This window comes from Leptonychotes weddellii, chromosome 5, assembly GCF_054177405.1.
Source record: "Leptonychotes weddellii isolate Sample4059 chromosome 5, ASM5417740v2, whole genome shotgun sequence".
NCBI classification, from domain to species: Eukaryota; Metazoa; Chordata; class Mammalia; order Carnivora; family Phocidae; genus Leptonychotes; species Leptonychotes weddellii.
Window position 1 is genome coordinate 99,872,396 of NC_138373.1, and position 27,689 is coordinate 99,900,084.

Here is a 27,689-nt window from a genome sequence, read left to right on the forward strand (position 1 = left end):
TAACTCTTTAATACTGAAGGCCCTGGGAAGAGGGCTGAGAAGAAAGAGAAATTTATTGTATAGCGGGAAAAGCTTTGTTATAAAGAGTTCTGTGCTTGGAACTTGGATTCAAATTGTAGCTCCACTAGGGAAGCCTTGGACAAGTCACTGAGCCTCTCAGAGGTTGAGCAAGGTCATCTGTAAGGTCCATTTTCAAGTTCTAAAGTGTATGATCATCTACTCTGAAAGTTGTCCCGATTCCCTTGAAAGAAACTTTGGCCACACAATTTCAGCTCTGTGGAAAGCCACGTTATTAGAGTGTCCGCATTACATATCAGACTTTACTACTTACCCAGTGACAATTACTTGGAACCCATCTGGTGATTTGGAAACAATCCATGCCTTCAACATGAAGCCAAGTACAGAATTAAGTGTTAAGACTCCACAAGTAATCTAACTGCAATTGTGAGGTTTGGAAAAATGCCTTCATTTCTGAAGGGTAGTGTAGTTCAGTGGTTAAGAGTACACATCTTAAAGCCAAAGCATGAGGATTCCTTACTTAGCTTTGTCACTTCCTAGCTGAGCAGCTTCGGGCAAATTACCCAAACTCTTTGTGCATCAGTTTCCTCATGTGTAAAGCGGAGGTAACTGTCATACCTACCTTGCAGAAAGCAACAAGAACAGGGTTTGGTAAAAGAAACTGCTGGATCAATGTCGGTTATTTTCATGAGATCATGTCACAGGAGATATTAAATGTCCTAAAATAGTAAGAGAAACAAAGGCACAAATCAATAATTCTACCATGGTAGACTGTTGATCCACTGATTGCTTTCTCAAAACCTGATTCGTGTAAGGGGAGGAAGAAATCAACATTTCCTGCAGCCCCATCTGTACCTGGGGGGAGGGGAGGGCAGGAAGATGGGTGAGACCCTGATGCTACCCAAATCTGACCTCTTCCTTTCCCACTTTCTCAGCCACCTTACAAAAGGAAAGGCAAGGTTAAATCTGAGGAATCTTAGGGAGTACCAAGAACAAAACCTTTTAATGAGCTTTGGATGGATTCAGCAGGAGCCCTTCTTTCTCATCTAAAATGCATCCACCAAGAGGTTTTTCAGAATAGCAGAGTGGGGCTGTCTACTTCTCGTGGTTCTGTCAGCAATTATGCCCTAGGGTCACATGGGATATGGGGCACCTCCCATAACCACTACCGTGTGGCAAAAATGCAAGGAGAGATAATTAGCATGGCAGTGTGCAAAACTCTTTCACATGTTTCTCATTTGAGCCTCACAACACTGCAAGAGCACGAGGTAGGAAGAACACATGATTTGAAGTCAGAGTTCACTTGTTGGGTAATTTACCAAAAATGTGCTAATTGCCTACTATGTGCCAGGCACTGCCCTGACTTCCCAGGGGCCTCAACTCTTTGGCTCTTAGTTAAACCTCATCATAAGCAAGCCCATTCTTATTCCTAACCCTTCTTGGGGGCTAAATAGTTTTGATTGAGAGGGGAATGAGGATTGGGTGGCTATAAGCATGGGTGGGACAGGGGATTTCTGTAACATTTTGATTATCGTGCTTTCCTGCTGAACATTTATATTAGCAGTGTGAGTGGATAAAGATGTATAAGTCACTGACTCATATTCTAGCATGCCTAGAGCAGACTAGTAAAGAGTAAGTGTGACCATAGTAAAGCCGTGTGTGTATATAATCAATTACATATTTTTAGAAACCAGAGGAATGCTTAACACTTCCTAGAATGTGGAATTTTCCCTAAACAAGATATCAAGTAAAGCGATTTCATATCAACTCAAATTCAAAGAAATCAAAACCATAGTAAATGATATTTAGGCTAATGATAAAAAGAATGTTATACCTGCAAACACACAAGAGATGATCACAACTATAAGCCAATAAATAACATAGATTGGCTCTAAAACAAGCTCATAAAGTGAAAATCACATATAGTAAAAATGTGTCTTGAAAATACCTATAATTGCCCATGTAGTATACTGATCATACTGACTTTTTGAAACAAATAATTAATTTCATGTCTTTGCCAATGGTTGAGAAACTTTTAAAATCATTCATGTGTTCTATCTTTGGGTTCTGGAACTCCTGCCAATGGTTTTCTGGCTTGACTGCATCCACTATGTCAGTCATGGGATTGGTAATACTGAGGAATACCCACTTAAGAATATTTAGTTAACTTACCAAACTTCAAGTGTATGTATGACATGATTTCATTGTACCTTAAAATACTTTCATCATTAAACAAGAGAAAATGAAAAATAAGCCAATGTATGGAATTTTGAAAAGTGGCAAAACAAACTTAAAAAAGGCAGAACAAGAAAACAAAGCTAAAGAGAGATATTAATAAATTCAAAAACAAAAAACTGGTTGAATTTATAAATCCAAGAAGTGCCTTTTGAAATAATAAAATAAAATGGTCCATGCTCATGGATCGGGAGAACAAATATTATTAAAATGTCCATACTACCCAAAGCAATCTACAGATTTAATGCAATCCCTACCAAAATAACAACAGCATTTTTCATAGAGCTAGAACAAATAATCCTAAAATTTGTATGGAACCACAAAAGACTCTGAGAAGCCAAAGCAATCCTGAAAAGGAACAATAAAAGTGGAGGCATCACACTCTCAGATTTTAAGATATGCTACAAAACTATAGTAATCAAAAACAGTATGGTACTGGTACAAAAATAGACACAGATCAACAGAACAGAATAGATAGTCCAGAAATAAACCCATGATTATATGGCCAGTTAATCTTCAACAAAGGAGGCAAGGCTATGCAATGAGAAAAAGACAATCTCTTCAACAAGTGGTCTTGGGAAAACTGGACAGCGATATGCAAAAGAATGAAACTGGACCCCTTTCTTACACCGTACACAAAAATAAACTCAAACTGGATTAAAGACCTAAATGTGAGATATGAAACCATAAAACTCCTGGGAGAGAACAAAGGCAGTAATTTCTCTGACATCAGCAGAGCAGCATTTTTCTAGATATGTCCCATGAAACAAGGGAAACAAAAGCAAAAATAAACTATTGGGACTACATCAAAATGAAAGGCTTCTGCACAGCAAAGGAAAAAATCAACAAAACAAAAAGCCTACTGAATGGGAGAGGGTATTTGCAAATGACATGTCCAATAAGGGGTTAGTATCCAAAATATATAAAGAACTTCTGCAATTCAACACCCAAAAAAACAAATAATCCCAATTAAATAATGAGAAGACATGAACAGAACATATCTCCAAAGAAGACGTAAGATGGCCAATAGACACATGAAAAAATGCTCAACATCACTCATTGTCAGGGAAATGCAAATCAAAACCACAATGAAATATCACCTCACATTTGTCAGAATGGCTAAAATCAACAACATAAGAAACAACAAGTATTAGTGAGGATGTAGGAAAAAGTAACCCTCTTGCACTGTTGGTGGAAATACAAACTGGTGCAGCCACTGTGGAAAACAGTATGGAGGTTCCTCAAAAAATTAAAAATAGAATTCCATATAATCCAGTAGGTCCACTCCTGGGTATTTACCCAAGGAATATGAAAACACTAATTTGAAAAAATATATGCACTCCTATGCTTATTGAAGCATTATTTACAATAGCCAAATTACGGAAGCAACCCAAGTGTCCATCAGTAGATGAATGGATAAAGAAGTAGTGTCTATGTGTGTATATATACATATATACATGTATATATATGGAATATTACTCACCCATAAAAAAGTAGTGTGTGTGTGTGTGTGTGTGTGTAATGTTAGCCATAAAAAAAATGAAATCTTGCCATTTGCCAGACATGGATGGAGCTAGAAAGTATAACATTAAGTGAAAGTATAACGTTAAGTGAAATAAGTCAGAGAAAGATAAATGCCATATTATTTCACTCATGTGTGGAATTTGAGAGACAAAACAAAGAAAAAAAGAGATAAACAAAAAGACACGCTTAAATATAAAGAACAAACTGGTGGTTACCAGAGGGGAGGTGGGGGTTGGGTGAAACAGGTGAAGGATATTAAGAATACACTTATGTTGATGAGCACCGAGCAATGGATAGAATTGTTGAATCACTATATTGTACACCTGAAACTAATGTAACTATATGTTAATTATACTGGGATTAAAATTTTTAAAAATGCACAGTTGAATAAGAAGGGTTTGAATTGCACAAATCCACTTATCTTATACACAGATTTTTTTTCAATAAATACAGTACAGTACTGTAAATGTAAAAAAAAAAAAAAGGAAAAATTCCTATAGTTCACCAATCAACTAGAATGTAGTAAGCTCCATTCTAGGACACAGTGCCTGGCATAAAATGGGCGCATAATAAATACTGTTTAAATGAATGAATAGATTAAGAAAATAGATTATAGAACAATTTGGTTCTTCTGCTTATTCTTTTCATGAATAGGGAAAACAGAGAGAATGGAAACCAGTAGGATATTTAAGGCCAAGACTAATGGTGGCATCCATTACTTCTACCTGTATTCCAGGGGCCAAAGCTGTTACCTGACTCTTCTTAGAAACAGCAGGTGCCAGGAAAGGCATTCTTCCTGAGCCCAGGAAGGAAATGAAATGATTTGGTTTCTCTGCAACAGACAATGCCTGGAGATTATCTTGACTCCCTCTCATCTCTAAACATAGTCTGTCCATCTTTTAGGCTTTTATCACCTGATTTGTGTGCATCTTTTCATGGCTTATCTTTCCCAATCAGATGGTAAGATCCAGGAGAAGAGAAATCATGCCTTAAACTTCTTGTCCTAAACAGCACACAGCATGGGGCCCTGTGTGCTCAACAAATTCCTCACTCCTACAGAGTGTATTTCAATTTACAGGGTGTCTTCACAGATTTATCTCACTGTTGATTGCTGAAGTAGAGGACCCGTATTTCTGACTTTATGATATACGGATGTTTGGATGAGCTGCAGAAGGTTGAGCAAAGCAAATGTTTCCATTACACCCAGTTCAGCCAGGCCCACATAGACATAACCTCTTTCTTCCATTCCTAAAATAAGCTCTACTGGGCTATGCTTTATTTTTCTTTTATTACTCCTGGCATTTTATTTAAAATTTTTTATCCATATTCATAAATGAGATGGTCGTAGTCCTTTCCTAGTGCTCTCCTTTTTATGTTTTGTATTAGGGTTATACTAGTTGGAAATAAATAACCCTGGGTGGGCAGAGCCACACACAACAGTCCTAATCCCGAAGTAGCTGCTTGGAGGATAGCTCCCGGGACAACTGCCTGCCCAAATTGACTGTGACATGGGAGAGAAGCAAACTTTTATTTTGGTAAACCACAGAAATCTGGGAGGTTCTTGTTACAGCAGCAAGCACTGCTTTTCCTGATTCATAACATCCTTCTCATCTCAGGTCCTGCCATCACCCTAGATGACTCGTAGGTCTACATGGATGACCCTTCAAAAGCCTTAGTCTCACAGTTCCTCCTAAACTCGTTAACCATGTCCCCCCTCCAGTGACATTTAATGACAATCCCAGAGCTTGTCATCCCCTAGAGTTTCTATTGCTTGGCAATTGTAAATTCCAATAGTCACTCTGGCCCACAGCTTCCTTTAGGTGCAATGCAGCCACTTCCTTGTTCTTTCACATGCTCACGATCTCTTACCACTTTTCTGTTATACTCTATCTGACTGTACTCCCTTCCCTGTTCATCTGGGTTAGTCAGCCCAAGCTGCCATAACAAAATACCACGGACTAGGTGGCTTAAACAATAGAAATTTATTTCTTACAATTCAGGGGCTTGAAGTCCAAGACCAAGGTTCTGGCTAATTCAGTTGCCGGTGAGAGCTCTCATTCTGGCTTGTGGACAGCCACCTTCTCACTATGTCCTCACATGGCCTTTCCTTAGTGTGTGTGCATGGAGAGAGCAAGAGCTCTCTGGTGGTCTCTTCCTATAAGGACACTAATCCTATTGGATAGGGGCCCCACCCTTATGACATTAAACCTCACTTGCTTCCTTAGACGCCCCATCTCCAAATATAGGGTTAGGGCATCAACATATGAATTTTAGGGGAGCACAAACATTCAGTCTACAACACCATCTTTTTTTTTTTTTAAGATTTTATTTATTTATTTGACAGAGAGAGACACAGCAAGAGAGGGAACACAAGCAGGGGGAGTGGGAGAGGGAGAAGCAGGCTTCCCGCGGAGCAGGGAGCCCGATGCGGGGCCCGATCCCAGGACTCTGGGATCATGACCTGAGCTGAAGGCAGACGCTCAATGACTGAGCCACCCAGGCGCCCAGTCCATAACACCATCTTGTTCTCAATGATCCCTCTGCTCAATCATTCTTGGGTTAATACCCTGACTCCCTTGACCACTGTCCTTCCACCACACCAGTTTGGAGAAACTAAACACGGATCAATCCTAGGGTCTACTTTCTCTACTCCTACACCTACCCTGCTGGGTACTGCTGGAAAAAAATTTACACAAATGTATACACATGTCATTGTCTTCAACTTGAAAACCCTCTACATTTCCCTAATCATTTCAGTCTCTTATTTCCCATGAAGGGATCCAGAATATGCCACTGTGGCATAAAATGATTTTGAGCTGAAGGCATTCGAGTATCACCAGATACTGGAGGAGGGTTTTTTTTGTTTTGTTTTGTTTTCTTTTTTTTTCTGAACTCTCCTATCTGCCTGAAAACAGAGCCTCCCAGGAGAACTCAGCTGTCATAAACCCTCTTCCTGGGGGCAGGATTGACTCCTATCACCAAAGACAAGAAGTTAGCACCAGGGTAACAGATCACCTAAACAGACATTGTCACGAAATTATCATCTCTTCCATCTGTTTTCTTGGGGGCCCATTTATCTTTCTTAAAAGTCATTTGTTTTCCCAAGTGCCCTTCTCCCATTTTCTTCCCTTATTAGATGGTATATAAGCCCCCAATTCTAACCATCTCCTTAAGTAACATTTTCTGTAAATTTCTGTGTACAGAAGTCCCCCTTTTCCACAGGGGATACATTCCAAGACCTCCAGTAGGTGCCTGAGACCATGATAGTATGAACACTATGTATGCTATGTTTTTCCCATACAGACATACTTATGATAAAGTTTAACTTATAAATTAGCCACAGTAAGTGATTCACAACAATAACTAATAGTAAAACAGACAATTATACTGTAATAAAGGTTATATGAATGTGATTATAGGATATGAATAAGATTATAAGAATGAATCTTAAAATCTTATTGTACTGCACTCACCCTTCTTGTGATGTGAGGCGATAAAACGCCTACATGCTGACATGAAGTGAGGTGAATGACATTGGCACTGTGATGCAGCGTTAGGCTGCCATTGGCCTTCTGATGATATGTCAGAAGGAGGATTATCTGCTTCCGGACCATGGTTGACTGTGGGGAACTAAAACCCTGAAAAGCAAAACTTCAAATAAGAGGGACTACTGTGTGTATGTGAATAAAAATCTGTGTTTTCTCCTGCATATCTGCCATTTGTCAGTTTAATCCTCGGGGACCAATAGACAGAACCTAAGAGGACAGGGGAAAAGATTTTCTTCCCTGACACCCACAACAATTATTTCAAATCTTTAGTTTCTTTAAGCCACTCTCCACTATATTGTTTCCTTTCAGTTTCATCAAATGACCTCCTTTTCTATTTACAGAGAACTTGAGATCCTCAGGCAAAGAGTCCCTCAACTTCTTAACCAGTCCTCCAAATCCTGTTTGTGTTCATACCCATCTTCTTACTCCCTCTTCTCTGTCTCCCCCATGTACTCATTGCCTGCCTGCCTTCCTTCCTTCTTTCCTTCCTTCCTTCCTTCCTTCTATCTCATATCTGTTCCATTCCTTATGCCCTGTCTTAGCTGGATCTTCTTTCTCTCCTTTACTGACTTTTCCATGCCAGCATTTAAATACACCCACACCTTCTGAATTTCAACAGCCCTCTCTTGATTCTGTACTCCCCCTACATAGTGCAGCCTCTATCTTTTGTTTTTCTTCCCTCACATCCACACTTCTTGAAAGAGTTGTCCGCACTTACTCATTTCTTATGCATTCTTCAACCCACTGCCATATGTCTTCCTCTTCCACTTAACTACTCATGCCAAGGTCAGCTGTTTCTAAATCCAGTGAACATTTCCAGGCTTTCTCTTCCTAGATCTCTATAACATATTTGGCCCTGCTGGACACCATCTCTTTCTTCTCATTTGGCTTCAGTGACTCTATCCTCCTTCTTTCCTGTGGCTCTTCTCTCAGTTCCCAGTCTTCCAACTACTGAAATGTTGCTGTCTCCACTGTTCCATCCTCTTCTCTTGTTACATAGTCTCTGATTTGTTTTGTCTACTTCCATGGTTTGAACTACCAACTAAATGCTGACTGACCACCAAAATTTAAATCTCTGGCTCAGCTCTTCCTTCTGAGATCCAGGCATCTTCATCCGTCTTTGTACTTGACGTTCGTTCTTTGATGCCCCACAAGCTACTCAAACTCAACATGTCCAAAATTAAACTCATTTTCTTCTACCTCCAGCATATTCTCCATCGTGGAGAATGGTACCACCATTTACTGTACCACCCAAGCTATAAGTCAAAAAGTAAGTCTTGATGCTCTCTTCCACCCTCCTCCATCAAATCAAGCACAAATCTTGTCAATCCCAGCATCTTAACATCTCCCAACTACATCTCTTTCTCCATCTCCTTTACCATATCTCAATTCATGCTTTCATCATCTCTTACTCGGATTACTCTTATAGTACCCTAACTAGTTTGTTACTCCCTCCTCATTGCAATCAAAAAGCTCTTTCTAATTAAGTGGGGGAGGAAAAATAATTTCCCTTCTACTTATCTTAAGTTCATTCCTGAGGTCCTGCAAATCAGAGTGACAAAAGGCAGGTAAACAAGAGAAAAACAAAAGCATATTAACAAGTGCATCATGCGTACACATGGGAGTGCTCAGTGATGACTACCTCAAAGGAGTGGTTAGAATTTGGGCTAATATAGCATCTTAACAGAAGAACACTAATTTTTAGAGAAGTACCAAGATAAAGGAAAAGAACTGAGTTTCTAAGGCAGCAAATAGTGGGAAGGTAAATGTATGGGAGAACTAATGGAAGATAAAACCTGGTTAGTAAAGTTTGTTATGTAAAGTTAAAGTTTGCTAGTGCCATCTCTGGGCTGGGAAGACTCTAGAGCTGTGTCTTGGAACTAAATTCTGTCCTTGGTAGAGAGAGGAAGGCAGCCATCTTTATAAATGTATGTCCTGCTTTTAGGCAAGTAAGAGGAAGGCAGAGAACTTTTCTCATATCTGTTTCTTCTTAATTACCTTCAGCTCAAAATCATTCTTATGCCAGTGGTATTTTGGGGTGGCATATTTTGCTACCCCTCAATTACAAATCATATCACTGTAACTGCTAAATTCATTCCTAGCTTTCAGAATAAGAGTGAAATGACTTGGGGTGGTACAAAGGACCCTTCATAATTTCACTTCTGCCTACCTTCTCACCTTCCCCTCTGTAGAGTTCCTACTTCTATCCATTCCTGTCGTTCTGGCAAGACCAAACTATTGTACTTGCCACTCACTGGATGCACCGCAATCTCTCTCATCTCTCAGCTTTTACCCATGCTACTCCCTCCAAATGGATAGAATCTCCTGCCTCCCTCTCCACTTCACGTACAAACTCATTCTTCAAGGCTGGTCTTGGGGTATTCTATCCTTAGGAAAGCTTTTCTGGACACTCAGTTCTGCCACCCTTCTTTGTTTTCCTATAATGCTTTGTGCGTATCTTCATTATTACCCTTATGTGAGCCTGAAATGATTTGTCTAGTTTCAATCAATGAAGTTCAAAATATTGTGCATCTTTAATCTCTCTACAAATCTCTCCTACCCCTGCTCCTGGGCCACTGTAAAGGACTCCACTTGGTTTCCCTCCTTCCATTCCTGCCTTCTCCACACCCAACCCATCTCAACATCACTACCAGATTATTTTTTTTCAGATGCAAATTGAATATCCCTTCCCTGCTCCAAAAGGGTATTTTAAGGAGGGCTTAAATCAAAACTGATTCAGAAAATAATACTTTCACCTATGAATAAATGAATGAGGTCAAAGATGGCTTCATAGAAGTGGGATTTTTGCCAGGTCTTTTAGGACCACTAGACTATCAATCAGTGGAACATGCTAGGGAGTACATTCGAGGTGCCTCTTTAAGGACCCTGAGCAGGCCACATTAGAATGCATTGTTTAGATAGAAGAATTGTGGGGGTGAGGACTTGAAAAATTGTAAGGAGAAGAGCTGCTGAAGAGTTGCACCATTAAATGTGTTTGATACAAGACAAAAATTGAGTTCTGCTTCTAATTTCCCTACTCCAGACTAACCCAGCTTAGTAAAGTTAAATGTGAAGTGAAAGAAATTATTTTAATTATTATTATTAGGTGACAGGTCATTCACAAGATCCCAGAAGACTGAAATGTCATAGCAATGCCAGAAGAGAAGCCAGGAGAGATGCTGGGAGGGAAAGAGCTGAAGGGGCAGACAGAAATCATTTTAAAGGCTGCAATTTGAATATCCTGATATGAAAGTCACTGAGATATAGATTGACCTGCAAAAATATTTTAGAAAGTAAACTATTAGCACTGTAATATTTCATCAAAGCCAGTCCTTGTTTAAATGTTTAATGTTAGAATGTATATCAATCTAAGATATCTAAGGCCATCTTATTCTCAAAAAAGCGATTTAACCATTAAGAATATGAAAAAGATTAGGAAAAAGAGTACCATTATTTAAAAAGAAAAAAAAGGCCTACAAAAATTTGTCTCCAGAGAAAGTGATAGATTGTTTAAGATGATGAATTGTTATGTAAAAGCTTGTTTATCAAATTCAAATACTTCAGGGGAAGACTCCTATTCTGTGTGCCACAAAATAAATAGTTCTCCATAGGTTCTCCTTAATGGTGTGACTTTGACTTGCTAATAATTAAACCAGTGATTTTTAATTTTTTAAACTACTTGAAGATTGAGAAAGGTTAAATTAATGTAGTTTCTGTTAATATTTTCAAGGCTTTTTTTTTTTTTTAAGATTTTACTTATTTATTTGACAGAGAGAGACACAGCGAGAGAGGGAACACAAGCAGGGTGGGTGGGAGAGGGAGAAGCAGGCTTCCCGCAGAGCAGTGAGCCCAATGTGGGGCCCGATGTGGGGCTTGATATGGGGCTTGATCCCAGGACTCTGGGATCATGACCTGAGCCGAAGGCAGACAGACGCTTAATGACTGAGCCACCCAGGCGCCCCTTTCAAGGCTTTTTTAAACAATCAACTGAGAATGGGAACACCTGGATTAAATTCCTAGACCTACAATGGTTGAAGAACTTCATTCTGCTGCATTGTCAGTCAACAAATGTCTTGCAAAAAAAAAAAAAAAAGCTGAGTAGTAATGTGCTAATGATTTACAGTTTGCAGACCTAGATTAAGGGCATATAATTATTTCTCAGGAAAATATTAAATATTAGCTATCATGATTCTGAATGTGAGTTCTGGCAATATTATAGGATATTTTAGGATACCTAAAGGAACACTGAAGGTTAGGTAAAATGGAGGTCCAGTGAATTGAGTTCAATTATCTCCGTTCTCTCCATTAGAATGACATTTACTGAAATGGCAACAATCTTAAGAGTAACACAGAAAGGTAATCAGTACCGGTTATATACCATTTAAGAAAGACTGGTGATAGCAATGATTTAAATTTAATGTTAGAAATTGTGCTGAGTGATAAAACATAATGTGTTTTCATTCTATAAATGGCCATATATTAGCAGACTCCCAATTGTGAGATTCTAAAGAATGTAATAGTCTCGGAGGGCAGTACAAAATCTTTTCTATACTAGAACTAAAATTATCATGAGAGTAGTGATTTAATAAAAAAAGAGAAAAAGAAAGAAAAAAACAGAGAGACAGGGGAGAGAGAGAAAAAGAAAGGAAGGAAGGACAAAGTGAGAAAGGAAAAGAGAAAATTAAAAAGAAGTAAAAAGAACTGGCTTCATATTTGGTGCTGAATTCAGTGGGATTTTTTTCCCTATGAGACAAAACCAAACATAAGACTAGAAACATGAACAATATGTATGAACACAAATTCTACACTTGCTGTCAAAATGATAATGCCATTCCTATTTTCAGAAATGTTTTTATTGGACACATTCAGTTAATTTTATCCAGCTGTCAGTAAATACTTTCTGAAAGTTGCCAGAAAATGAATTGAATGTGAACATTTAAAATGATGAATAAATAATCATAATACATCTATGAGCAGAAGGAAGAGCATGTGGGCCAAATGGCTTTGAGGTCTACTTTTTGGCATAGCTATCAAGATGCTGCTGGACCTGGTATGTGGAAGCTCTTCTCTCAGAATTATTTTTCCAACAGAAATGTTATGTTTAGGATGAATATCTTCAATCTTAAAGGAAGACGTCTTCCTAGTGGCCAATAGTACCATCTCTTCCTGAGATTGCTGCCTAGAACCAGAGAACCAGTCTACTGCCTGTGGTAAATGGGTTCAGACCAGCTCTGGTAGGGATCTGGCCCTTGAGCACACACTCAAAAGTTTCCAATGCAATGACAAGCATTCTTTTTTAAATTAATTAATGCATTTATTTATTTATTTTGAGAGAGAGAGTGAGTGCGCGCACGCACGAGTTGGAGGGAGAGGCAGAGGGAAAGGGAGAATCTCAAGCAGGCTCCACACTCAGCATGCAGCCAAATGTGGGGCTCCATCTCGGGACCCTGAGATCATGACCTGATCTGAAATCAAGAGTCAGATGCTTAACCAGTTGAGCCACCTAGGCGTCCCAGGCATTCTTAAGTTTTCCATTACAAAGGGAGCAGGGGTAAAGATGTGACTAAGTTGTCTAGGTATCTGGCAGCACATGACCTTTGCACTGACCACTGGTAGAGAGAGGACTGTGGGCCAAGTGAAGGCTTTGGAGTCAAGGGACACGGGATCATAACCTGTCTCAGCTACCTACCAGCAGCGGTATGTAACCTCAGGCAAGTTTCCCATTTGAAAATGGGTCTTTGGGTGCCTACCTCCAAGGGATGGCATACCCCTTTGCACTTACGTAAGCAAGAACCAAGCACACAGACCACCCTTGTAGTGCCTCAGCAGTAACTCTCTGTCACTCTACCACGCTGCTTCTCAGATTTTGATGATTGGCTCTTTTTTTTTAAATGAAGCTAAAAATTATAGTTTTGCTTCCAGAAAGATTTATGGTAATAGCAAATTTAGAACGTTAATAATGAATCAAAAAGAGTGGGCTTTACCCCAAAAGCCAATTAAAGCATGGCCAGGGCTTTGAAAACAGATAAACTTGGGTTCTGATCTTCTTACTACTTAACAACCACATGGCCTTAGCTGAATATTTGTTGCCATTTCCTCCTCTGTAAAATGAAGCAGCTGTACCTCAGCATGGTGTCCGGATTAAATGCAATGTGTATGAGTCCTGGCTGTTATTGACCAGCTGAATGACCTTGGGCAAATTTCAAAATCTCTCTGTGCTTCAGTTTGCTCACAGGTCTGGTGGCTTTCACACTAATGACCATCTCAGAGGCTGTTATAAGGATTATAGGGGTTAGCTCATGGAAAGCACTTAAAATAGTGGCTGGCACGTGGTGAGTGCTCAATAAATGTTAGCTATTCATTTTTCATTATCATTTATTTGTTGATGTTACTGTAATAGCCAGAAGGGTCATCTAGGTTGATGAGATGACAATGGCGTAGACCAAAAAAAGTGTGTTTACAATACAGAGCGTAATATGGCAAGAGGAGTGACCTAGCAAAAGCAGTACGTTTACCCCTGTTCTCTTGGGTGTAGTAATACATGGACTCTCAATGGAACAGAAAGAGGGCCCAGGTGGAGGAGAGCAGTAGCTGTTCTAGAAAACACTGGTGGAGGAGAGAGGCCACTCAGTAGTGGTGACTCTCCTATGAGCCACTGAAACCAGACTGGCTGCCATCTTTGATAATCATTATCATCTTGCATTTCCCAGTTCACAAAGCACTTCATATCCACTATCACATACTTGACACTCACAGCATGTGGATATTTTGAGTGGCCAACACTCACGTTATGCACCCCACCTTCTTCAGGTTTCTTCCTTTGCCTGGCTTTCTCTGTGGTAATGTAGCTTTTTCCTCATACCAGGAACTAATTCAGAAAACACAGTGCCATGGAAGTTTCTGGAAGTTTCCATGTATTGACAAGGAGGACAGTTCATTGGTCTATCAGACCACATGACCTCCATAGAGGTCATCTTTGACGACACTCAATTGCACCAAGCAAACACGGCATCTCTGCTGTTTATTCACTAAAGCAGTCAGAATTCCTCTTGGCAGAACTGGATTCAAAAAGACAGCTTATTAAAATTTGTCAGGCCCACTGCCAGGTGCCCTCAAGCGCAATCTGATTCCTTTCAGGCCCTTGAACCATGTTCATTGGTGTTACTCCAATTAGCAGATCATGAGAGGAGACAGACACGGGTTTCCTGCTTCTCGTGTACTCGGCATGACATCTTTTCATAAATACCAAATGGGGTGCCTTAAACAAGTGCGAAATATGTGCAAAATGGGTATTAAGCTGTATTTAGACAGTTTATTCATCACTGCATATGGTAAAACCCCTCTTGTGCTCTTTTGGGGGGGTGAAGAAGAGCACCACAAACTGGGACACAGTAGACAATGTACCACATGGAAATAATCGTGTTGTCAACGGCCAGGACTGTTGTGACCACCCCTGAGTCCATTCCAGTGGGTAGCCTTACGGCTCCTTCCTAGGCCCGCTTTGTTCACTGGATGAATATTTGCAAATATTTATTTGTTCTGTTCTTGGCATTGGGAACACAATACCAAGCAAAACTCATAAAAATTCCTGCCCTTGTGGAACTCACATAGTAAGTAAAATATATAGGATGTCAGATGCTGATGAAAGCAATGGTAAAAAATAAAACGGGAAAGGGAATAGGGAGGCTGGATTGGGATGCGGTGGGCAATTCAGCCTTCAGTAACCTGGGTCAGAGGCTCACTAAGGAGACATTTGAGCAAAGACCTTGAAAGAGGCAAAGCCAGTGCAGGAATCAGGAAGAGAATCCCGGGCAGAGGGGGCAGAAGCACAAAGTAGGAGTGGGTCTGGTGTACACAGAGGCCAATGAGGCAAGAGCAGAGTGTGGGACAGAGAGGTGGGAAATGAGGCCAGAGAACTGGGGTGGTAGTAAGGGCCTGCAGAACCCCCGTAAGGACTCAACTGTGGCTACACTTCAGAATTACCTGTGGAACTGTTAAAATCAAGTGAATCACAATCTCCAGGGTTGGAGTCAGGCCTGGGACTGTTTTTGATAATCTCACATGTGCCTCTAGGAAGTAATCAGGGGTTGGGGGACAGTGAATCCTAAGGTTCTGAGCAGAAAGGCCATGAACAACTGGCTTTCTTTTTGGAACGGTCATGGTGGCTGCAATTCTAAGAACGGACCCTAGGAGAGCGAGTGTGGAACAAGGGGACCAGCCAGCCCTACTGCAAAAATCCAGAGAGGAATACTGGTGGCTTAGATAGGGATGGGGTGGAGGTTAGGAGAAGAGGTCAGACTCCAGATATATTTTGAAGGTAGAGCCAAGAGAATTTTCCCACCGATCAGATATTGGGTGAGAGCAAAAGAAGAGTCAAAGATGACACTGATGTTTTGGGCCTGAGCAGTTGGAAGGATGGGGTTACCATTTGATGGAAATGAGAAAGACCACAGGAAGGACCACATTTATGCAACAACCCCAAAGGCATTTCTAGATCTGATATAAACACGTTGCATGGGAATGTCCATAGATAGCAAAGTGCTCAGTACCTGGCTCTTACCCAGGGTCAACAATGCCTGAGACAGAGAGAGAGAGAGAAAGAGAGAGGGTGGGGGGGGAGGGCTAGAGGGCCCCAGTATATAAAGCTGCATAGCTTTAAGGTGATTGATTGCAAATAATAAACACATGGTCTAAGCATTTTCCAGAAATAAGTGGAGGAGATGAAGACGTAGTCAGGAAAAATCTCCTCTAAATGCCTTGCCTCCATCTCTAAATCTTTAGACCCTGTGGGAAGAGGCTTTGCTGCCTGGCAGGAATCCCGGCAATCGGCAGGATTCGAGAGATGTATGGGATGCATGCCACTGGTAGATGATTCTCCTGTCTCCCCGAATGTGCTGTACTTAAAACTAGAGCAAAACTCGAGAGTATCTTGAATGACAAATAGCAGGGGATTTAGTCAGCCACCTCATCATTAGATATAGAAAAGTCCCTAAAGAGCAATGCCTGAGTTTACTTTTTTAGGAAAATCTCAGACCCCGTACAAGGCTACTGAGGATTGCATTTTCAAATCTCCTGCCAGATTCCTAAGATGCTTCGTGTTGAATTGAATAAGACCAAAAAAACTGTAATAACATATCTGTCAACCAAATCACTATATCCTAGGTAGCTAATGAAGGTCATTTTTAAGGCCCTTATTACGAATTACATATAATAATTAGTGATGTGATTTTCAATTGAATCCTTTTGTGAATAATATTTATTAATATAAATAGCTCCTGACAAACTTGGCCCAGGATCAAGAACTACATTTCCTCTGGGTTTTAGGAAAAAGTCAAAGTTATTATAGATGGTGGCTTAAGGGAGATATTTGTTATTTCTCCACTGATTTGAAGTAGGTCAGATCAAGAGCTGAAGGCTTCCCTGAGGTTGTAATTAAGTATGAATATTTTAAAAAACTGAGAACAAATAAAAAAGTAAACAACTTCTTTTAAGCTTTCACATCACAGGTCTTTCATTATGTTTCCACCTCAGGCAAGATGTTTTCTTTGGAAAAGGAATACAGTTGAAAAAAATAAATTAATTAAAAAACCCTGCGCAATAGTTCTCTAAGTCTAGACTTCAAGAAAGATTCGCTCAAGCATGAAGCCTTTCAAGAAGTATTTAAGCAGTCAGAGTTGGGGCAAAAATGCACACGAATGCTCCACAAGGAGCCCGAATGGTTGTAATTTAATTCTGCAGGTCAGTCTGATGTGGTTTTTTCTACCCCCTGCTTGAAAATCACATCTTTCAGTCTCTTCCCACCCAAATCATTCACTTTTATAAAACCAGCTTAGTCAAATCAATATCTAGGCTAGCAGTGTAAATTTAATTACAGCGAAGCTTGGATAAACATTAGCTCTAAGACATTCCTTGGTCTATAGAGTGATAACTGAATTAAGTAGGATTATTTCATCATTACTGTGTTAAGCCTACCTTGTTACACAAAAGAAGCTAGTATTTCTATCTCGTTTTAGCCTAGAAAAATATGCTATCAGCATTTACATGAGCCAACTTAGTATGTTTTCTCCTTGAAGAGCTATGAAAAAGGACTACATTGCAGCTACGTTTTCAGGAAGGGTCATGCTGGACCCCATCCTGAGGGCCTCGGGATCAAGCTGTCGAAGGGTCCCATTATAAGGCAGTGCCCTCGTTTCTGACAACCAATTTAGTCGAATCCCCAGGGACCAGGGTACACTCACAGTCTTGCCTTCCTTCCATCATGTCCACATGTCCAACAAACTAGACTTCTCTAAACATACAAATCTCTTTGAAGCCTCCGCTCAGGCACTATTTCTCCTGGGAAACTTGCACTCACCTCCCTGTCTTGGGGCATTTCTCTATCAGCACACTTGCCTGATCAAAACTCGAAGTAGTTACTTCTGCCTCTCTTCAAAACTGGGGAGCAGCTTGATCCTAGTTGATCTCCTGGCCAAGCTCAGGGACTGGAACATATTAGCTATTCAATATTGTGTATTGAATGAATGAATATAATTGAAAAGCTGAGAATGCAAAGACCTACTATGTGCTAGGTGCGGATAAAGAGGTAGGAGACACCTCCTCCAGCAGCTGAGAATCTGGTCAGGAATAGGGGGAACGTAAAGAGTGGCAGAAAGTAAAAGCCAGCATTGGTGAAGGGCCAAAGCAGTGAGCTGTGTGTGTGGGGGGGAGAGGTGGTCACTGCAGGACAAGGGTCCAGAGCAGAATCCTGAAAGCAGAGCCATACCCCCGAAGGAAAGGTCACCTGAAGCCAGATACAAGGAGGCAGGAGGGCAAAGGGGACATGATGAGCCAGGCCCTGCTACAGAGCTGAAACGTTATTATGGTGTAGTAATGTGTAGTAACTACACAATGTACAGTGTGTAGACGGCAGTAGAGTGTAGATATCAAGAGACTGGGTTCTGGATGGATCCAGACAAAACTGGATTCAAATCCTGACTTCTTTACCATTTGTTCTTTAAGCAAATCACTTAACGTTCCTAAGCCTCAGTTCTCCCACCTGTAAAATGGACATGAAAATAGTAACTTCCCCCATAGGAGTGAGAAAAAATATGTAAAGCCCTTAGCATGGAGCTTACACATAAAAATGTGACTGTTTTTACTATTATCATTGTCACTGTTATTATTTTCATTCCTCCTGTCCTGGCTAGGATACACCCACACTAACTGTGGTAGGGGTGAGGCTTGGAGCTGTGAGCGCAGAGAGGAGACCAATGTGAAATGTTTAGGTCTCTTTCTCCTCTAGATTTGATTAAAAATGATAATAGATTGGCCGTAGAATTTTAAATAGAATCCCTGACATTCTTTACAGAGCACTAGGACCTAGCTTGCTCCACCTCCTTACCACACAGGCTTTTGGAAGGTAAGGGTCCCTGCTAGCATAAGGCTCGGGGCATCTCCGGGATGGCCGTCTGGTGTTCACGCCCATGCTGCATTAGTCCAGTTGGTCAAAGCGAGATCTCTGCCAATTAGCTTCCCTCTCGCACCTCCTATTTGCCAGAATAGTCGTGAGCAGACAAATCAACTTTTACTCTTGAATTAGTTTAATAATGTTTCCTCTCTGGGCGAGAGTAGTTAATTATACATCATTTATGGCCTCCACAGTATCTAGCAATGCTCAATCACCTCTTGGCAGTAACTGGCCATTCATCACCAAGGATTTGATCCTTGATCCCATTACACTTGATTCTATAGACACCGCAAAATTCTCTGAGAATATATTCGATGCTCTGCTGACATATTGCCTAAGAGATGTTTAATCAGATAAGCTCCTGAGGCTGTCTTGTGAAATAATTTTAAAATTATTTTGAGAAATCTTATTTTAAAATTAGTTGAAAAAGTACCCACTCTTCCAGAAATGTAAAACAAACTCTCAAATATCCTCTCCAATAGAACTATTTACTTTATAAATTTGGGTCATTTTTTTTTTTTAAGATTTTATTTATTTATTTGAGAAAGAGAATGAGATAGCATGAGAGGGGGGAGGGTCAGAGAGAGAGGCAGACTCCCTGCTGAGCAGGGAGCCCGACGTGGGACTCGATCCCGGGACTCCAGGATCATGACCTGAGCCGAAGGCAGCCGCTTAACCAACCGAGCCACCCAGGCGCCCTAAATTTGGGTCATTTTTAATTACAAAAAATTAATTGAATCATTTATTCATTTAAGTATCTTGAATATGTCATTTTTAATGATAAAACAGATATTTTTCTTTTTTTGTGTGTGTGTATTCAGGCGTGAAGGGCAGCCAGACTGAAAAGAGTCAGTAGACTGGAGGAGGCCTTGTCTATTAAACCTATAGATTTCCAATTTTGCTACTTGTGACGAATCATGTTTTACAGGGAAAAAAAAATTCCTACCTTTCTTATGTTTGAATGAATCAGAAGATCCCCTGACCTCCTATTCCTCTTCTCCCAAATTTGCTGTCCACACTAATCCACTCAGTTTTAAGTTTATAGAAAGTTTACTCATGACCCATGCTTTCCAAAGTCATTCTATTGGTAGAACACCTATTAAACTGCTGTGTAGAGATATCATGGTAAAAATGGCTGATTAGCTGAGTTATCTGAGAAAATTTTTATTCCTTTTGAGCCTCTTTTTCCTATCTGTGACAGGGTGGAATATTGCCCATCTTTGAGGGCTTCTGTGATAAGGAATGATAATGCCACCACCTACAGGTGCCTGGCACTTAGCAGACACTTAAAAAATTAAACCCAGTATATATAGAGAGAGACAAAGATATATATATATATATCTCGCATTTCATAGTTTACAAAGGGTCTGTGTGTTTCCATACTCTGCTCTGGTCCTCACTATAGAAGGGAGCTCCTCCCTGGAATCCATCCACAGGCAACAATGGTCCTTTACAGAGTCCTCTAAATTATTCAGCATGTTATTATATGAGTTTTTAGTTCTACTTCTTAATATATTACTATGCAATAATGCTTGCAAGGGCAAAGTAACCATCATCTTTCCATACTATCTTATTATAAAATATAGAAATAGGGCTTTGGGGCTGGCTCTTGGGCAGGGAGTCATGAGAGAACCATGAAAGGAATCTTTATGTTCTCTTTAAAAACTATGATTCTATTATATTGAAAAACAAAGGAGTTTGGTTTTCTGTAGATGAAATCTACATGCCTTCACTTTACTATAATATAATCAAATCTGAAAGTTCCAAAGTTTATTGTTACAGACCAGATCTGTTGTAGCTGCTTTCAAACCAAAAATAGTTTTAAAAATGAGAGAATCAGAGATTGAGTTATCTCAAAGTAATTATTCTATATTTTTATAATTTTGAAAAATATAAATCATAAATTACAGCCAAAAATTTACTCTATATTTCATTTAGTTTCAGAGAATCAACTCCTTTGTTTCTCTAACGCATTAGAATTTTTTTAAAGAGAGTGCTAAAATTCTTCTTTTTATTAATAAATCCATTAGCAAGTAATAATAATCTATTTTGACATAGCCCTAACCACAACATTTGCTGTGGTCCCAGTTTAGGATACATTTCATCAAAATAGGAAGAATCAGAATTATGAAAAAAAATATTTAAAATACGATGGGAGGGCCTTACCCCAACTCCTCAGTCAGAATCTCTGGTTGGGGAGTGTGTAGAGGGTAGCAGCTAAAAACCCTTGTTTATCTACCTTTTCACTGTGATTCTCTCAAGAAGCCTGGTGTCAGACCTATTACTATTACAGACACTTGGTAAACACTAGATGATACCCCAAAAGGGGACAATAATCAAGCAGTAGTTATGGCAAAGGAAAAGCCAATGATGTTGGAGGATGTTTAGGCTGTTTCTTGTTTGTTTTTTTTTAATTTTTAAAAGATTTTATTTACTTATTTGACAGAGAGCGAGAGCACAAGCAGGGGGAGCAGCAGAGCCGGAGGGAGAAACAGACTCCCCACTAAGCAAGGAGCCTGGTGCAGAACGCGATCCCAGGACCCTGGAATCATGACCTGAGCCGAAGGCAGATGCTTAACAGACCGAGCCACCCAAGGGCCCCTAGGCTGTTTCCTGTTTTAACAGTGCTTAGCAGGATAATCCCAAATCAGATGTCTTTTCCGAAATTGGACTGACAATGTAACTTCCTGTCTCTGGTTTCCACCCCCATAAGTTTCACCTACATCCCTTGTGATGAACATTTAGGAAAATGTTTATTTGGAAAAATTAAAAAAAAACAACAACACATTTTTTTCTGGGCAAATAATTCATGCAATTAAAACCAAAAATAAATAGATTTACATCTCTTTAGGCCAAACAATGAGGATTAATACACAAGTTGATTCTAAGTAAGAAAAATGTCTTAGGTCATTCTTTCAGATTATAGATCTTTTTCTTTTTTTAAGATTTTATTTATTTATTTGAGAGGGCGAAAGCCCTTGCATGCAAGAAAGCACGAGGGGGGAGAGGGGCAGAAGGAGAGGGAGAAGCGGACTCCTCACTGAGCAGGGACCCCTTCCCCCCACTCCCCGGGCTCCATCCCAGGACCCTGGGGTCATGACATGAGCCGAACGCAGACACTTAAACAACTGGCCACCCAGGCGCCCCTCAGATTATAAATCTTAAGAAAAAGTGTAGTTAAGAAATTTGACTAATGATTATCTATAGAGTCCATTGCCATAAGACTAGTATCATTTAATTTTAGTGAAAAAATACTCTGAACCCAGGAAAATTTCACATCTTTGATCTTTGCTTGATTTCTCCAATGTGTATCCACTTCTCTCACAACCCTATAATAAAAAATATTAAGTATCTTAAAAGAATAACCTAGTTACATAATCCAGATTATTACTTGGAAGGAAAATTATATAAAATTTTTGAGTGGGACAAATTTAAGGTACAAATTAGTTCTGTTCCTATATTTAAAATACATGTGATCAGGCTGCTACCAGAAAAAAAAAAAAAAAAGATATACCTAAGAACTTCGAATTCCACATGGTAACATTCAGTTCCAGGCTTTTTCACCACCATGCCATCCTCCTTTTGTTCAAAATACAGCTTTGCTTTTCAGAATTCAGGATTTTGTTTGTTTGTTTTCATTGTGATGACGCATATGTTAATTTCAATCTCAGCTCATCCTTCATTTACCCAAAATGTACTAGGACCAGCCAAGATCAGGCTCCACAAACTCCCTCCTCCAAGCACTGTCCATGTTATTCTGCCAAAAAGCAACGCAGGTTTCCTAGCATCAAGTGTTTTGAGGGCTAAAGGACCCTAAGGATCCTGTCCAGAAAGGGTGCAATTCAGAGACCCTCTCTGTAACTTCCCTGCCAGTGTATGGCCCTGCTCTTTGGCACACTCAAAGTCAAGGTAATCATGGCCCCCAGAGGCAGCCCTGCCTATTGCCGGAGAGCATCGGTGGTTCAAGAGTTTTTCCTTGTGTCCAGACTAGCTGTGTGAAGCTGAACAAATCACAGCATCTTTTAGTGAGTTTCTCCAAGTGTGAAGAAAGAGGGAGGATTTCAAAGGTCATACAAATCACAGAATTCTTCCTAATTAATTAAATGGCAGGAACAGGAATAAAACGTTTGCCTGTAACAGCTTTGGGTCTAAAGGATCTTATCTAACTGATGAGGTTTATGTTTTAAAAGCAGAGGTGGCCATTTTTTCACACCATGCAACAGAATTTTCAGTGCTACTGAGTAGTGGATCTGTATCCTATTCTGTGGGGGCAACTCACTCCCCAACCCCCTGCTAACCAGTGTCTGCCACAGGGAGCCTGGCTTGGCACTTACACAGCTGTCACCAAATGTCCACTCTTTCTCCAAAACCACCATTGTTAGTCAGTCTTCCCTCGTCATCTCCTTCTCTGTGTTTTTGTCACTGTTGCCCCATTCCTATCTTCTGCAAATTCTCTTCTCTCTTAGCCCCGGGGACAACGCAGCCCTGATTCTCCTTTGCCACTTTCTGACCACTCTTTTGTCTCATTCTTTGGCTCTTTCTCCATGCCCATTCTTTGACTCCCGTGTCTTTGCCAGGAAGGATCTGTACCTGAGCTCTCCTTCCATCCTGGTCACTAATTCACTGTGTGGTCTTACATAACCCACAATCTTCTCTGGGCTTCATTTGTCCCTGAGAAAGAGAAGGAGATGGACCTGACGGTCCAAAAGGTCCCTTCGGGGTATGCAGCATTAGGCTAGGCTATCAACCCCACTCCTGCGTTCCATCGGTATGTGGGACAGTTTCCGAGAGCCCGTACAAGTCTGTGATGGAGACAAGGCCACCCGGACATCATCACTTCCAGCGTGGGAAGGAACCTAAAACATTCACCTTGCCTGCAATCTTCATTTTATAGCTGAGGGAATCTAGGTCCAGAAGGAGTACTTGATCACCTCACAGCAGAGATGGGAACAAGGAGGAGGTCGCCTGGGCTCTCAATGTGCTGCAGAATCGGGGCTTAAGTGTCTTCCACACCTGGCTGAAGTACATAATGACATCAGAGTAAAGTGTCATAGAGAAGGCATAAATTGGGTAGAACACTTTAGAGCCTTTCTCCCCCTTTGACAAGATGAACTCTATGTTGTAACTCCAAAAAATCTAGAGAGATGCTTGCTAGAGAGGGTGCTTTAGACAAAGCAGAACAATCTGATCACATAAAACATCTTAGATTTATGTTTTTAAGTAGCCAAATAAAACAGAACATCAAGTCACAGAATACATATATTTACATTAATTCAAATGTCCAAAGCACAATACAGTAGGATCTATTTAACAGTTCATATAATTTGGGGATTTACATATACACAAGCATATGAACAAATATTAGTCAGCGAGAACAAAGGGTTAAGAAGTTACTCAGACATTTTGGTATCAACACCTACATATTTATGGCAACAAATGATGATAACTTTCAACTTTCAATAAGATCTTTTGTGCAAGGATAAGAAATGTACAGAATGGAAAGAAGACAGTCAAACAAATGTACCTTTATTGCAGTATTTATCTAACACCATTTGGGATATGGCATTATCCAGCAAATTTTATCAGTGTAGTCTGTTTACTGCGGTCTCAAATGATGAAATTAGCTGAATTATTCCCAAATCTAAACTTACTTTGTGCTTTATAAGTGCCTTTCGGTTCTTCCTTCTACATCTTTTAAAAAATGAAATAGGACACTGATGCTTTTCTTTAAAATAACTTTGGTCCTAAGAAGTTAGTAAAGTCTCTTTTTAAGGAACACCAATACATGAAATTTAATTTTTCTTTCAAGAATCCTGAGCAAAAAGACAAGGTCACCTCCAGACCAGCTTCGAAATTATCAGTGGCGCTAAAGTCTAAGAGACTGTTATCTAGAACTTAAACTTTGGAAAACAACCCCATCTTTCTCTGGCAAATTGAGGAACCAAAGTGCTACCTTACTACATTTCCTCGTAACAGTTAAAGAGGCCATTTGGTTGCATTTCAAAACACAAAACAACACCATTTCTGTCCTGCTGTTTATTTTGCAGACTGCACAGAAAGTTAAGTATGGAGTAATTAAATTACTACAGCATATGGAGACAGGCACAAAATTAAGTGGACGCCACAAAGGGTGTGTCTGAAAACACGGAATTGACCGAATCGGAGTCGGATTTCACCCTCGTGGACTTCAGGATGCCCTCGGCTATGACCGGTTCACTGGGAAAGAGCCTGACTTTCCCATTCTGCCCTGCAGCGGGATCCTTCAGGGGTTCCAAAAACACCACTCTTTTGGCGGCACCTGCCTTCCGTTCGTCAGCGGGGGTGTCGCTAGCAGGGCCGGGATTGAGAATAGACGCATGGGCATTGCTTTGGTTGAGAGTATTTTTTTGTCTCTTGGGTTTACACTTGCAGGGACACGGCGTCAGATAGAGGTACAAAAGTACCAAAACGATACTGGCCACGCAGGCTGCGAGGGTGGTAAAAGCTGTGTTAAATGCCTCATGGGCGTGGGATCTGTTTACGGTGAAATTGCTCACGTTGATTGTGACATCCACGGTCTCATTTAACAGGCGCTGCCTGTTCATGGCAATACAGGAATACACTCCAGCGTCCTCAAAACGAGGACTTTCTATAACCAGACTTCCATTGTGAAACACGTGAAAGTTTTCCAGCTCTTTATCGGGCTCCAGCAGTCTGTTATCCGGACTGACCCAAATGAAATCGGTATTTGCATTGCCAATCTTGCTGTCACAGGGGACAATCAGCCTTTCCCCAACTTGAGCCTCATGAATAAAGCCAAGTGCACGGAAGGAGCCATTGATGATGCTGTCCGAGCAATTCATAAAGCTATCCTGGAGCAGAAGCACCTGATGGGAGTGCTTAGAGTCAGACCACAGGCGACAGGTATAATCGTTCTTAAAATCCATCACTGAGCTAAAGTGCCTGCGATACCAAAAGATCAGCAACGAATAAAGGGAACAGTCACAGACAAATGGGTTTCCATGAAGGTAGATGCCTCTCAGCTGTTTTCCTGGTACTAAATTAATATGGTGCATTGGCAGGGAGGGGATTCGGTTATAAGAAACATCTAGAAACATCAGTTCTGCCAGCTTGAACCTTCCAACATACAAATCCATGGGAAAGTGGGTAAGAAAGTTTCCACTTAAGTAGAGTTTTTGCAACTGGGAGAGCCCTCCAAAAGCTGAAGGATCGAGATAGGAAATGTGATTGTTGTAAAGCAGGAGCACTTCCAGAACCTTCAACTCTTGGAACACTGCACTTTTCACCGTCTTCAGCTTATTGGAGGATAAGTCAAGACAATTCAAATTTGGAGTTGTGGAGAAACTGCCTGTGCCAATGCTGGTGATGTTGTTATGACGAATAATTAGGGTGTTCAGCTTAACAAGTGATACTGGAATCCACTCAGCATCCAGAAGCCCGATCCTGTTATAGCTCAGATCCAGCCTCTTAATCAGTCTGAAAAGGTTCCCGGGCACCTTGGACAGGTTTTTGTTGGTGCAGCTCACGATGTCCGTGGCACAGATGCAGGCGGTGGGGCACACCCCGGAGGCGCCGCGGCTCACGGTCACCGTGATCACCAACAAACACAGCAGCTCCCTGCAGCCCGGTCTCACAACTCCAGGCAGGGTGGGCAGCGTGTGTAAACGTAAAGACATTATGGTCGCCTCCAAGTCTCCTCCTGGCGCCTTTCCACCAGCTCAGCCTCCCACCAGTGAACCTGGTAAACAATCAATATTTGAAAGGGGTGAGGGGGAAAGCAAAGTTAACTACCACCAGTTAACCCTTAAGAGTCATATCTTGCTTTCTTTTCAATAACTTTTGAAATGCAGGTTGTGTGTCACGCTGGGGGAGCATATGATGGTTTTTTACTGTTAAATGCAATTTATTTTCCTGGGGTACTCCTGCTTACAGACATTTACGGTCACAATCTATCAACACAACCGTCTTAACACCAGAAATTAAGTTCTGTTTTTTTTTGTTGTTTTTTTTTTTAACGTGCAGGCTGCGTCGTTTTTTAAACTCACTGCAACAGACACAGAAATACACAAAACGCATCCTACAAACAAACGGAAATGCATAGGAAGCCACCCATCCAGAAACTCACAGAGCAGAAAAGCCTCACTGGCTCTGGCGATAGGCCGCCGACGGTGGTGTCTTCGGAAGGTCTGTGAGTCCGTCTGTCTCGGTCCGTCACTCCTGCATCTCCCGAGTTCCTTTCCCTCCTGCTCCCGGCGGGCGGCAACCTCTCGCTGGCTCTCAACTTTGGGGAGTTTCAAGCAGCTGCGGCGGCAGCGGCCACCCCGGGCGCAGGAAACGTCTCGGTCGGCTCCGGTGGGTTCTCCCGGGCTCTCTTCATTGCTCGGCTAAAGGTACCGCCTCGGCGCCCTGGCCGTTGCGTGTCCCCGCGCGGGGCGCCCCACTCCCGGAGCCGGGTCCGAGGGGCGGGGGCGCTGGCAGCGGGTTGGTCCCGGCCCCGCCTCCCCGGGCTCCGGAGCCAGCAGGACCCCGGGTTCCCGCGCGCCGCTGCCCGGGTTTTATCCCCGTGCGCGGGGTCGGCAGCGGGGCGGGGAGACGGTCCCGCCTCTGCGCGTCCTCCCTCCGGCTGGAAGCAGCTCCGAGGCTGCGGGCGGGAGCCGGCTGGGCGCACGGCGGGGGGCGCGCGGCGCGGGGAGGGGGCGGCGGCGCAGCCAATCGGAGCGGCGGCCGGCATCCCTCTCGCCCCCACCCCGCGGCCTCGCCGCCACCTCCCGCCTCGGGGGAGACGGACGCGGCGGAGCGGGGTGTGCGCCGGAAGCTCAGCCATTCCCACCCGCTGTGTGCGCGTGTCCAGCCCCGAACGGGGTGGTGGGGCGCGGGGGTTCGGGGGGCACGCCCAGCCAGGGAAGCAGAGGTCTCTC

At 41.6% G+C, this 27,689-nt stretch overlaps 1 protein-coding gene and 1 long non-coding RNA gene across 3 annotated transcripts in view; one reads left to right on the forward strand and one right to left on the reverse strand.

Annotated features, from left to right (window-relative positions):
- Positions 1–24,012: 24,012 nt before the first annotated feature.
- On the reverse strand, positions 24,013–27,029 carry AMIGO2 (adhesion molecule with Ig like domain 2). The gene is made up of 2 exons (XM_006739167.3): positions 26,897–27,029; positions 24,013–26,509 (listed from the first exon to the last, which is right to left on the reverse strand). The coding sequence occupies exon 2, from the start codon at positions 26,445–26,447 to the stop codon at positions 24,882–24,884; it is 1,566 nt and encodes a 521-aa protein (XP_006739230.1). The 5' UTR covers positions 26,448–26,509; positions 26,897–27,029; the 3' UTR covers positions 24,013–24,881.
- LOC145721778 (uncharacterized) overlaps positions 26,985–27,689 on the forward strand; it is a 58,517-nt gene continuing 57,812 nt past the window's right edge. The window contains exon 1 of one of the 2 annotated variants that reach the window (XR_014145676.1): positions 26,985–27,123. This is a non-coding gene — a long non-coding RNA (uncharacterized LOC145721778). Of the gene's footprint in view, positions 27,162–27,689 lie in introns of both variants that reach the window. The other variant, XR_014145677.1, reaches the window with a different exon arrangement.

Bases quoted from the DNA above. Each gene is read 5' to 3' on its own strand.
- AMIGO2 (XM_006739167.3), bottom strand. From the start codon at position 26,447: ATGTCTTTACGTTTACACACGCTGCCCACCCTGCCTGGAGTTGTGAGA.